We start from the raw sequence: 12,133 nt of genomic DNA on the forward strand, positions 1-12,133 counted from the left end.
TCTCCTGCCTCAACCTCCCAAGTAACTGGGATTACAGATGCGCACCACCACACCCAGCTAATTTCTGTATTTTCTTTAGAGATGGGGGGGAGTCTCACCATGTTGGCCAGGCTGGTCTCGAACTCCTGACCTCAGGTGATCCACCCACTTTGGCCTCCCAAAGTGCTGGGATTACAGGTGTGAGCCACCACACCCAGCCAAAAGTTATTACTGTGTTTTACTCCTTAAAACACCACATCCCCATGTAGCAAAATTAATCCCAAACACATTAGCTCTTCAGAAAGGATACAATTTATTCATAAGAAGTAGAATAAATGTTAGTTTAAAAAAAAAACGAGTAGGAAGTAAATATTTTATTCTAGTATATGTCCTAAGACTATAGATTACCAACACCAACACCAAAATGTCCTTACCTTTAATTCCATCTCAAGTAAACAGCATCTCCATTTTACCAGCTGCCTAAGCCAAAAACTTGGGGTGATCTTTGATTCTTCTCTTTTTCTCACACTTCACATCCAGTCCATCAGTAAATCTTGTAGGCTCTACTTAAGTACATATTCAGAATCTGACTCCTTCCCACCACCCCCACTGCTACCACTCTAGTCCAACCAGTAGCATCTATCCCTCAACTATTCTCATTGTCTTGGAATTACTCATCTTACCTCAGCTTTTGCCCTTCTACACAGGAGCTAGTGATTATTCTAAAATATAAGTCTCATTATGTTATTCTCTACTCAAAACAATCTTACTTCCTATCTCTGTCAGAATGAAATTCACTCTTTAACATAACTTACAACACCCTATTTATTCCAGAAGCGCTGGAATTATCTGGGGATGGTTCTGGTGGCCAGAAACTGGTGGAAATCCAGGAAAGATGGTAAATCTTAGCTACTTCAAGCCCTTCATTTTATACAGACTGAAGGCAATAATTATGATGATGATTATGAAAACATTAATTGAGCAGTTACTATGAGGACTATGGCCAAGGGACTGAAATGCTTTAATACAGAAATAAAACTGAATTTTTCTTCTCTATGGAAAATCAAATATTTGGGTCCAGGAAAATTCTCTTAACAAGAGGGTTCCCCAAGAACCTATAGTCTATAAGAACCAGAATAGTTATAAATACAAAGCGTTAGTGTCAGTGCAATTAAAGAAAATGAAGTATCTGAACTACATACCAACTTCTCTTAATCTTAGCCAAAAGGCCGAGAAGCTACATACCAACTTCTCTTTGGTTCTATTGGAAATAGGATAACAGGCTTTAGGTTGCAATGACACTTGGGTGATATTCAACATCCACCCCTTTCAGCTTATCAAGTGATGTACAGAGCATATTTACTGTGGGTAGTTCTCAAGGATAAAACTGGGACCAATATGGCAGGCAAATTGAAGAACTTGCCTTGTGAGATTGTGAATTCCTTATTATTAGAAGCATTCAGATTAGATAACTGTCTATTGACAGATGTTGATGAGATTCTTTCAGTGAAAGAAAGTAGAGAGGAGTTAAACTAGCAAATCATGAATGTCCTTTTCTATGGCAGATTCTATGAATCTAAGAGAAACCATCATTAGAGTATATCTCCAATGTGAGCCTAGCTTCCTTAAATCAATGTATAATTAGGGTATCATTCACGATGACAATTACAGTAAAGCTGTGCAAATTCTACGTTTGCAGAATCTAGTCCCAAAATGAGTTCCAAAAAAGCAGCGTGGACAGGGCAGATTATTGTTTCCCAGGCAGCAGCTCTTACAACTGTTTTCTATGGCTAAAATCTAAACCAATTATATATCATACCCAATGACTTTATGATAATTATTTGTTGCTCTGCATCAACATGTCCTTGTCCTGTCTCCCCATCCCTACCCACTCTAGCCATTATCCAACTCTTTACAAAGGAACTCTGAGCCAGTTGGGTAGACAGCAACTGAAACAGAACTTTGTGTTGAAAAGTAGAGTAGTGATAAAGCCAGACAACAGGGAGCCTTGAAAGCTACAGCAAGTTTAGATTTTATTATAGAAGATATCAAAAAAAAAGAGGCACCACCGTAATATTTTTGAAGGCAAGGACACAATGAAAATATTTTAGAAAGATTAATTAGCTTCAGAGTGGTAAGGAGTCAATGACTAGGTAATCTAATCATGCTTTTATCTTATGGTTAATTTTAACTATTAAGGCACTTTATTAATATTTGCTATTCTTAAACATTATCATTCCTCACTGGCAGATCATTCCTATGTATAGCTAGCTGTTTAAAAAAATTCAACACGAACTAGAACAACTATAAAGGAAAACCTAACAGCTAACATTAAACTCTGCTTTAATCGGGCAAATGTGGGCAGAAATAAAAACTAGTTCATATATTATAGTAAGCTTTGAGGAAGTAAACAACAATTGGGGGAACATGTTTTCTCCAATTAAAAAAAACAACGAAAATTGCTAAAACCAACTGCTTTACTTTGAAGTATTTTAAACTTTGTTTTCAGGGTGCTAGTTTACTGTCAACATAGTTTATCCAATGTTAGAGTAACATTCTAAGTGGATTTGGAAAGATACTTACTGTGCTGCCCCTTCCCTGAGGAGATTGTCATTATTAAGTAGTAGCCGAACATCTGAGGAGGAAAAATGTTACAATGTTCAGTGGAGGATAAATTTGAGAAATTTTAGCAGATTTCTAGATTGAATTTTTAAATGTCAGGCTTTGTAAAATTAGTCTTCAGGTGTACTATATGAGTAGAAATTCTAAACATGCAAATAAAAAGATGCTAATGTTCACAGATTTGTGTACAATTATGTGTGCTATATAGTCTCAAGGAACTTTATAGCAAATGAAAAACATGGTTTACAGAAAGCTACAGTTAAAGAGTGTTACTTCTGTATTTAAATGAATCCTTTAATATGAGCATAGATTAAGAATTGCAGGCGTTTCTACAACATCATATCAAGAAAGCTGGGCACAATTCAGTCAGTAAGAGTGAAATTCTTAACCTTGGAGAATCTAATGTGGGGTCTACAACCTTTTTAAAAAGCTGTGTATCAGAACTCTAGTCACCTTTTTTTTTTTTTGAGACGAAGTCTCACTCCTGTCGCCTAGGCTGGAGTGCAATGGCGCAATCTCGGGTCATTCCAACCTCCGCTTCCCCAGTTCAAGAGATTCTCCTGCCTCAGCCTCCCGAGCAGCTGGGATTACACGCACCTGCCACCATTCTTGGCTAATTTTTGTATTTTTAGTAGAGACAGGGTTTCACCATGTTGGTCAGGCTGGTTTCGAACTCCTGACCTAAGGCGATCTGCTCACCTTGGCCTCCCAAAGTGTTGGGATTCCAGGTGTGAGCCACCACGCCTGGCCTGTTAGTTAAGAATTTATCTGAGCTAAAGTTCAAGAAGAATTTTCTACTGAAAATTGAAAATTTTGGCCAGGTGTGGTGGCTCATGCCTGTAATCCCAGCATTTTGGGAAGCTGAGGCGGGCGAATCATGAGGTCAAGAGATTGAGACCATCCTGGCCAACATGGTGAAACCCCATCTCTTCTAAAAATACAAAAAATTAGCGAAGTGTGGTGGTGAGCACCTGTAGTCCCAGCTACTTGGGAGGCAGGGGTTCCAGTGAGCCAAGATCGCGCCACTGCACTCCAGACTGGCGACAAAGCAAGACTCCGTCAAAAAAAAAAAAAAAAAGAAAAATTCAACAGGAAAATTTATTAAAAATGTTACTAAGAATTTACATTTAGTCAATGTAAAAGACTAGAAAAAGGCTGCATTTGTTTCCTTCGCTGTTGGTGCTCAAAATCCACAAACAATTTTAGAAAAAATATCTTGATTTACTTCTATTATATCTTATACTCCCTGAAGCAAATGTTTATGTTTCTCCTAGTTACACTTTTTCCAATTTTAGCAATAAAGATTATTATTGACTGTTCTACCATCTGGGCCAGGTACAAAGGAATATCATACAGTTCCTCTCGAGTAGCTAACTTTCTAATATAAAATTAGAATCTCAAAATAAATGTTTGCTAAACTGAACCAAGATGCACAACAATTATTATTTTGCTTAAGGCATCTTTAAGACAAACTTAATAACTTAAAATGGGATTATGATTATTTATTTCACCATGAAGTTTAAGATGCTCCATCACATTTTCCATCTTGTAAAATGTATTAAGACAGCAGATACTATGGAAAGTTGTAAATGTATTTAATTGTGGTTCCCCAACCTGCTGCGATTCAGAATCACCTGGTAAAGAACTTGATGAAATACAGATTAACCAGTTCCACCTCAGATCTAATGAATGTGAATCTTGAGGGGAAGATAAAGTTGAATCTGCATATTTAATAAGCTCCCCAGATATAGTCAGTTCAGCCCCACTGGCCCAAAAAAGTGTTCCATATCATGTGACTTCCTAAGTAAAAGCAATGAAGAAAATTAAGCTATGATCTATAACGATAAAAATAAAACTATGAAAATAATTCAGTATTGTTTCTACATTTATTGATACTAATCTGCATTAAATCTTTTCTCACATAAGATAGGCATCCTAATTTATGGGTTAGGAGCTTTATTTTCACTCAGACCTGGGTTTGAATTCTTGCTTTGACATTTACTAACTGGGGGACCTTGGACAAGTTATTTCAATTTTTTTGAATCTTGATTTACTTAGCTATGGCTACAACAAGTCGTAAGAATTAAAACAGACAGCAAGTACTCAATAAATAATGGTAATTAAGGAGGGATTAAAATACTAATCTTTACTCACCATTGAATACTTCATTAAATTCCCCTGGGGGTGCATGAGTGATGAATTTAGCAGCTATGCGTACCTAAAGAGAAACAAAATTTACACTTAGGAGAATTATGAAGAGTAACATATAAAAGGAGAAATAATTAACAAATTATAAATTTTCATCATATCCCTTGAAAAAAAGTTCTGTTTAAACATTTACTGTTTAGGAGTCTTCAAATTTTCTTTTCATAAAGCACCCCAAAGCTGTTACTATCAATATAGGTACATTCTGATTTGGGAATATACGTGTTTTGATAAATCTGAATTCGTCTTTCAAAAACAGGATAATAGTTTTTGACCAAATACATTACATTCACAAAAAGAGAAAGCTATGATCTTGATTATGAACATTTAAGCAAAACTAAATAAAATATTAGCAAATTAAATAGTATACCAATACCAATTCTCCCAATACAAGGACGGTTCAATATAATAAGTTACTGTAACTTACAAATTAAAAGACCAAAACCACGTGATCATCTCAACTCATGCTGAAAAAAAAAAAAAAATTAACACCTACTCCAATATCATAAAAAACCAAAACTATTAGTTTTTGGTAGATATAAAATGAACGCCTTTAATTTAATAAAGGACTACCTACCAAAATTCTACAACAACCTTAATAATGAAACATAAGCAATGTCACTAACTTTATTAATTTATTTATTTTGAGATAGGGTCTTGGCTGTTGTCCAGGCTGGAGTGCAGTGGCATGATCAAGGCTTACTGCAGCCTCAAATTCCTGGGCTCAAGCGCTCTTCCTGCCTCAGCCTCCTGAGTAGCTGGGGCCACAGGCATGTGCCACCACACCTAATTTCGTAATTTTTATTTTTGTAGAGACAGGTCTCATCATGCCCAGGCTGGTCTCAAACTCCTAGGTTCAGGTGATCCTCTGGCCTCAGCCTCCCAAAGTGTTGGGATTATTGGTGTGAGCCACCGTGCCTGCCCTAAGTCATCAACTTTAAACACAAGGCAAAGATGACTCCTATCACCTCTACTATTCACCACTGTATTAGAGGGCACAAGGAATGCTATGGAAAATATTTCTCCTGTTATTCAACCTAGCCTCTGTCCTCTGCCCCCTGTTGCCATTCTCCCTTTCTGGATATACTATTATAAATGGATGATAAAATGTTAGGTTCTAATCCGCTTATCTCATTGTTTTCCTCTATATTTTATCTTTTTTGTCATTTTATGATTTGTCTGGGGAAAATGCTCTACTCCAATCCATTAATATGCTCTTCATCTGTGCCCATTTTCCTGCTCCATTTTTTTTTTAAGAGACAGGGTCTCGCTATGTTGTTGCCCAGACTGGAGTACTGTGGTGTGATCATAGCTCACTGCAGCCTCCAACTCCTGACCTCAGGAATCTTTCCGCATCAGCCTCCTGAGTAGCTGGGACTACAGGCACTCATCAACAGGCCCAGCATAACAATTATTTTGACTGTTCAATTTTTAATTTCCAAGATTTTTGGTAATTCCTTTTGTCTTTTTTTTTTTTGCACTGGCAAGTATGTAGAGCAAAGCAATTTATTTTAGTGTGTATACAATATCTTTATGAGGACATTAACTACTTATTTAATTTTTGTAGTTATTTTTTCTCAGAGACAGGGTCTCACTTGGTTGCTCAGGCTAGAGTGCAGTGGTGTGATCCTAGTTCACTGTAACCTCAAACTCCTGGGTTCAAGTGATCCTCCTGCCTCAAGCTCTCAAGTAGCTAAGACTACAGGTGTGCCTCACCATGCCTGGCTAATTTTAAAAAAATTTTAATTTTCTGCAGAGAGAGGGTCTCACTATATTGCCCAGGCTGGTCTCAAACTCCTGGCCTCAAGTGATCCTCCCACCTCAGCCTCCCAAAGCATTGAGATTACAGGTGTGAGCCACTGTGCCCAGTATAACTACCCATTTTAAAGTCTTGTTCTATTGATTGTTTCCTAAAAATTTAGATCCTATCCTCATTGAATTTGATTCTTCCCCTTCATGGTATTGGTTTTCCATAAATGGTGCTCTGACTTTAATTTAGTTTGCCTATTGTTTGCTGGTAGCTTGTCTCTAGTGACTACAGGGGAGGGAAAGAGTAGATTTGCTTCTGCTCATCAGGGTATGTGAGCAGTTTATCTTCTGAGTGAGCCTAAGGTCCACAGGCTATGTGGGACACCACTCTGCATCTATGGTCCCAGTGCTCATACTCAGTGCTATATTCTGAGGACAAATGCTGTTTTTGTCTTCAGCTTAGCCCAAAGAGGAGAGAAGGGAGGAGCTAAGTGGTCCAACTAGCCAGAGAGCAATTCTCCAGTTAATCTACTCTAAGACTGTTCTGGATCCTTTCCTTCTTGATTCTTAAACTGATGTAAGATCCTCCAGAATGGCTCCTATCTATTTGGCATTTGGCAATACCAATATATAGATATTTGGCAGTATCTATACATAGTAATAATGCTAGTAATGATAATAAATAGGACTCACCACAAATGGGTCTCTCAGTATAGTTCTAACATACTATGAGAGAAAGGATGAAAATTCCCTAATATTTCATGTAATAATGAGTATGAAGATGATTCAACTCCCTAAGGTAGGGCAAAGAAGAACATGGTATATCTAACAATAAACTGAGCCTTATTTCTAGCTAGTTATCCTCTGTTGACTTATTTCCTTCAAACAATTTTAAGTTTATTGATGACCCCATCAAACTATTCTTCAGCAGAAAAAAAAATACGTTCAAGAGTCTCTTGAATACAAAGCTGAGGCCAGGTGCAGTGGCTCATGACTGTAAAATCCCAGCACTTTGGGAGGCTGAGGTGGGTGGATCACTTGAGGTCAGGACTTCAAGACCAGTCTGGCCAACATGGCAAAACCCCATCTCTACCAAAAATACAAGAATTAGCTGGGTGTGGTGGTGGGTACCTGTAATCCCCGCTACTTGGGAAGCTGGGGCAGGAGAATCACCTCAACCCGGAAGGTGGAGGTTGCAGTGAACCAAGATTGCACCATTGCACTCCAGCCTGGGCAACTGTGGGAGACTCTGTCTCAAAAAAAAAAAAAAAAAAAAAAGCTGGGAGAAGAGAATTAGAAAAAAAAAAAACAGCAATTTGGGTTGGGTGTGGTAGATCATGCCTGTAATCCCAGCACTTTGGGAGGCTGAGGCAGGTGGATCATTTGAGGTCAGGAGTTCGAGACCAACCTGGCCAACATGGTGAAACCCTGTCTCTACTAAAAATACAAAACTTAGCCGGGCATGGTGGCACACACCTGTAATCCCAGCTACTTGAGAGGCTGAGGCAGGAGAATCTCTTGAACCCAGGAGGCGGAGTTTGCAGGGAGCCGAGATCCCGCCACTGCACTCCAGCTTGGGCGACAGAGTGAGACTGTCTCAAAAAAGAAAATAAACAAAACAGAAATACTTTACAACTTTAGTATTCCTAGGCTTATACAAATAATCTTACTGTAAGTTCACTCTTATTCTGAAAAGGACAAAGAAAAGCTGCTCTGTGATGAAACCGTTAGTCAAGAAAGGCCTAGTGATTGATGGAGCAAGGTAGAATGGAAAATTTGGGTTCCAATAACTGTCTCTGTTGGTCCATTAGCTAACTAGATTTGTGATTCTAGAAACATTACTAACTTTTTTCGGTCCTGAGTTTTCTCATGATAATCCATCTCCTCATAGAGTCATATTAGAAGATCTGCAAAATTTCTTTTAGCTACAAATCCTACAAATTTTTTAAGACTTGGAAGACAAAAGTTGGTATGTGGACTACCTGGAAACAGGCATCAGGAATTCACGCCACAAAAATACATGTTAGAATATTCTTAGGTACATAAAGTTTTAGAACCCTGCCTTGACAGGGTAATTACAGATAGTGTATTATTTTTTCTGGGATGAAAACTGGTGGAGAGGAAATGCTCCATAAGGCTCCTTATATTAACTGAGCAAAAACAATAAAAAGAGAGATTCTAATCAGGAAGAAATCCTGCTCAACTCATGAAAATTATGCTACATAGGACTAACCGTTACAATAAAGATTTCTATCTATATTTTCCTTGGCATGTACACTTAATCACATTTCTGTACTTTTCAACTGTTGGTATCAATCTCTTATTTAAAAAATCAGTAATCCTACTTTTAATAATAAACCTTTTTTTTTGGTCTATTTGTGACAAATCTGTGGAGTGAGCTATGGTCTATCCCCGTAATCTGTCAAGGTGCATTTCCCGTAATCTTTACATAATTATAAAACTCCTTGGTCAAGTGTGTGTAATCCAAAAAATAAGTATATACATATTCACACACTATCAAAAAAGTAACTTCCCTGCAAGGAAAAAGGAATAAAGCCACAGCCATATTTTACATACTACTTATATAACATAATATTTGAATGTATAATAAAATTACCAAACTGAAAATTCAAGATACTAATATTCCCGAAGTCCCACCCAAATTTTCAAAAGTTACAAAATCTGATGGAATTGGTACAAATGAAAGAACAGCAGTTTGTTTCGATAGAAGATGAACTGATACTGCATATAAAAAAGTAATAATTCACCCATTCGGCAAACTAGGAAGAGAAGTATCAATAAATAAAGACCGAAGACTGGATAAGACATTGTCACTACCCTCAAGGACCTGATGCCTAGATAGTAATGTAGCAAGCAGGTAATAAATGCAGAGTGAGGCACAAAGGAAGATGCAATCAACTCTGTATACCTACATTAAAAAGAGGGTGGTCGGCCAGGCGCGGTGGCTCATGCCTATAATCCCAGCACTTTGGGAGGCCAAAGTGGGCAGATCACGAGGTCAGGAGTTCAAGACCAGCCTGGCCAAGATGGTGAAACCCCATCTCTACTAAAAAAAATACAAAAATTAGCCAGGCACGGTGGCAGGCAACTGTAATCACAGCTACTCGGGAGGCTGAGGCAGGAGAATTGCTTGAACCCAGGTACCGGAGGTTGCAGTGAGTCAAGATTGCGCCACTGCACTCCAGCCTGGGTGATAAGAGTGAGATTCTGTCTCAAAAAAAAAAAAAAAAAAAAAAAGGTGAAGGGTAGTCTTCAGAGGCTGTGATGTTTGAGATGGATTGGAGGATGAGTAGTTAAGACCAAGGAAGGCATTCCGAGTACAGGAAACAATATACACAAACTAAGACAACATGTGGTAACAAACTGAATGCAGGAGTTTACAAGACTTGCAAAATGTAAAACAATGTGACTTGTCACACTAATTCCTGTTCTATTTTGGAAAATAAAGGTTTTTTTTTTTAAACAACAAATAACTATGTTAAATGTAATAGGTTTATTATTTTCAAATGAGTTATTTTAAAAATCAGTTTTAGTATTTTTTTTTTTTTTTTTTTTTGAGACAGTCTCAGTCTGTCACCCAGGCTGGAGTGCGGCAGCACAATCTCAGCTCACTGCAACCTCCACCTCCCGGGTTCAAGTGATTCTCCGGCCTCAGCCTCTTGAGTAGCTGGGATTACAGGAACATGCCATAATGCCCCGCTAATTTTTGTATTTTTAGTAGAGATGGGGTTTCACCATGTTGGCTAGGCTCATCTTGAACTCCTGACCTCAAATGATCCACCCGCCTCACCTCCCGAAGTGCTGGGACTACAGGTGTGAGCCACTGCGCTCGGCCTCAGTTTTAATATCTAATTTAACAGATATAAGCCACATAAAAAAAAATTCAGTTTTTAAGTATGTAAAGGGGTCCTGACAGTAAGAAAGTTTGAGAAGTGCTCCATTTGTTGACATGAGTTTATAATATGCTGTTTATATATGTTTATAATGTGCTGTTGAATGAAAAGGGCTTTTACTTCTTTCTTGGTCTTTTAGAAATTATATATATTTACACCTATGTATAGCTACTAAATTTTAACTGGGACTATCTCTAGTACAAAAAAAATTGTTTTTTTTTTTGGCTTACCTCTGTGTTCAAAAAGTTATAAGAAATATAATGTTACTAGTATGATAAAGCAAATTAAAAATTTTTTTAATAAAAAAAGGAGCATGTCAACATCCCTCATCCTTTAATTTTTTTTTTTTAAGATGAAAGGGGAAATAAAGAAAGATAAAGGCTACTGAGTGACATGAAAACTGAAAGAACCAGGTCAAGGAAGCCAAAGGACTGAGGTGAGGATGTCCAAATCCTAAAGGCAATAAAGAAGGCTTCTTAAAGTTACTTCTTGACCAAGACCTTTGACTTCACTTCATATCCCCATAGTACCTCATGCTTAAAAAATTGATGAATTGGTTAAACAAGGGGATTATATGAAAGAAAAAGGTAAACTAAAAGCTCACTTCCATTTTCTAAGTTAAAAAGCAGGGTGAGGGAAGAAAATCTAGTAGTAGTATTTGAATTCGGGTTCAAGTGCTGAAAAAACTTAATATTCCCTGTTCATCTGTGAATATCAAGAACAGGAAAAATATCCAATTAGAGGAACCAAAACATCTCCCAGTTTTTAAATGAAAGCGAGGAGATTTGAAAGTATATGCAATGGCAAGGGTGAAATACTTAATGAGTGGTTAAAAATAATGTAGTTATCATTAGATGCCAACATGGAATCCTAAAACACATTGTCATAGCAAGGAATCCTATGTTATTTCCTGACAGTTACTAAAATGGTGGATGGTTATTAGATATTTGATAGTTTCTGAAGTGTTGATTTTTCACTATTTGAACACAATACCACAAAAATACCTTTAAGTAGTAGACATAATACATATAATTATATTAAAATTATATAATATATAATTATATATTATATAAATTATTCTCTCTATATATATATCTCTATCTCTATCTCTATATCTATATCTATGGAGTCTCGCTCTGTTGCCCAGGCTGGAGTGCAGTGGCATCATCTCGGCTCACTGCAACCTCTGCCTCCTGGGTAGCTGGGATTACAGGCATGTGCTACCACACCTGGCTAATGTTTGTATTTTTAGTAGGGATGGGGTTTCACCATGTTGGCCAGGCTGGTCTCGAACTCCTGACCTCAGGTGATCCACCTGCTTCAGTCTCCCAAAGTGCTGGGATTACAGATGCGAGCCACTGTGCCCGGCCTGATATATTTACATACTCACTATAAAATCTAAAGTCTGGGCTGGATGTGGTGGCTCACGCCTGTAATCCCAGCATTTTGGAAGGCCGAGGTGGGTGGATCAATTGAGGTCAGGAGTTTGAGACCAGCCTGGCCAACATGGTGTAACCCTGTCTCTACTAAAAATATAAACACTAGCCGGGCATAGTGGTGGGCACTTGTAATCCCAGCTACTCGGGAGGCTGAGGCAGGAGAACTGCTTGAACCCAGGAGACGGAGGTTGCAGTGAGCCAACACAGTGCCACTGCACTCCAGCC

The 12,133-nt window shown here is 37.9% G+C and overlaps 1 protein-coding gene across 1 annotated transcript in view; it reads right to left on the reverse strand.

Annotated features, from left to right (window-relative positions):
• CAPZA1 (capping actin protein of muscle Z-line subunit alpha 1) overlaps positions 1-12,133 on the reverse strand; it is a 53,530-nt gene that overhangs the window by 22,911 nt on the left and 18,486 nt on the right. Inside the window, 2 exon segments of the mRNA NM_001280282.1 lie at positions 2,563-2,614; positions 4,756-4,819. Coding sequence (NP_001267211.1) covers positions 2,563-2,614; positions 4,756-4,819 — 116 coding nt within the window.

Source organism: Pan troglodytes, chromosome 1, assembly GCF_028858775.2.
Source record: "Pan troglodytes isolate AG18354 chromosome 1, NHGRI_mPanTro3-v2.0_pri, whole genome shotgun sequence".
Classification (NCBI taxonomy): Eukaryota; Metazoa; Chordata; class Mammalia; order Primates; family Hominidae; genus Pan; species Pan troglodytes.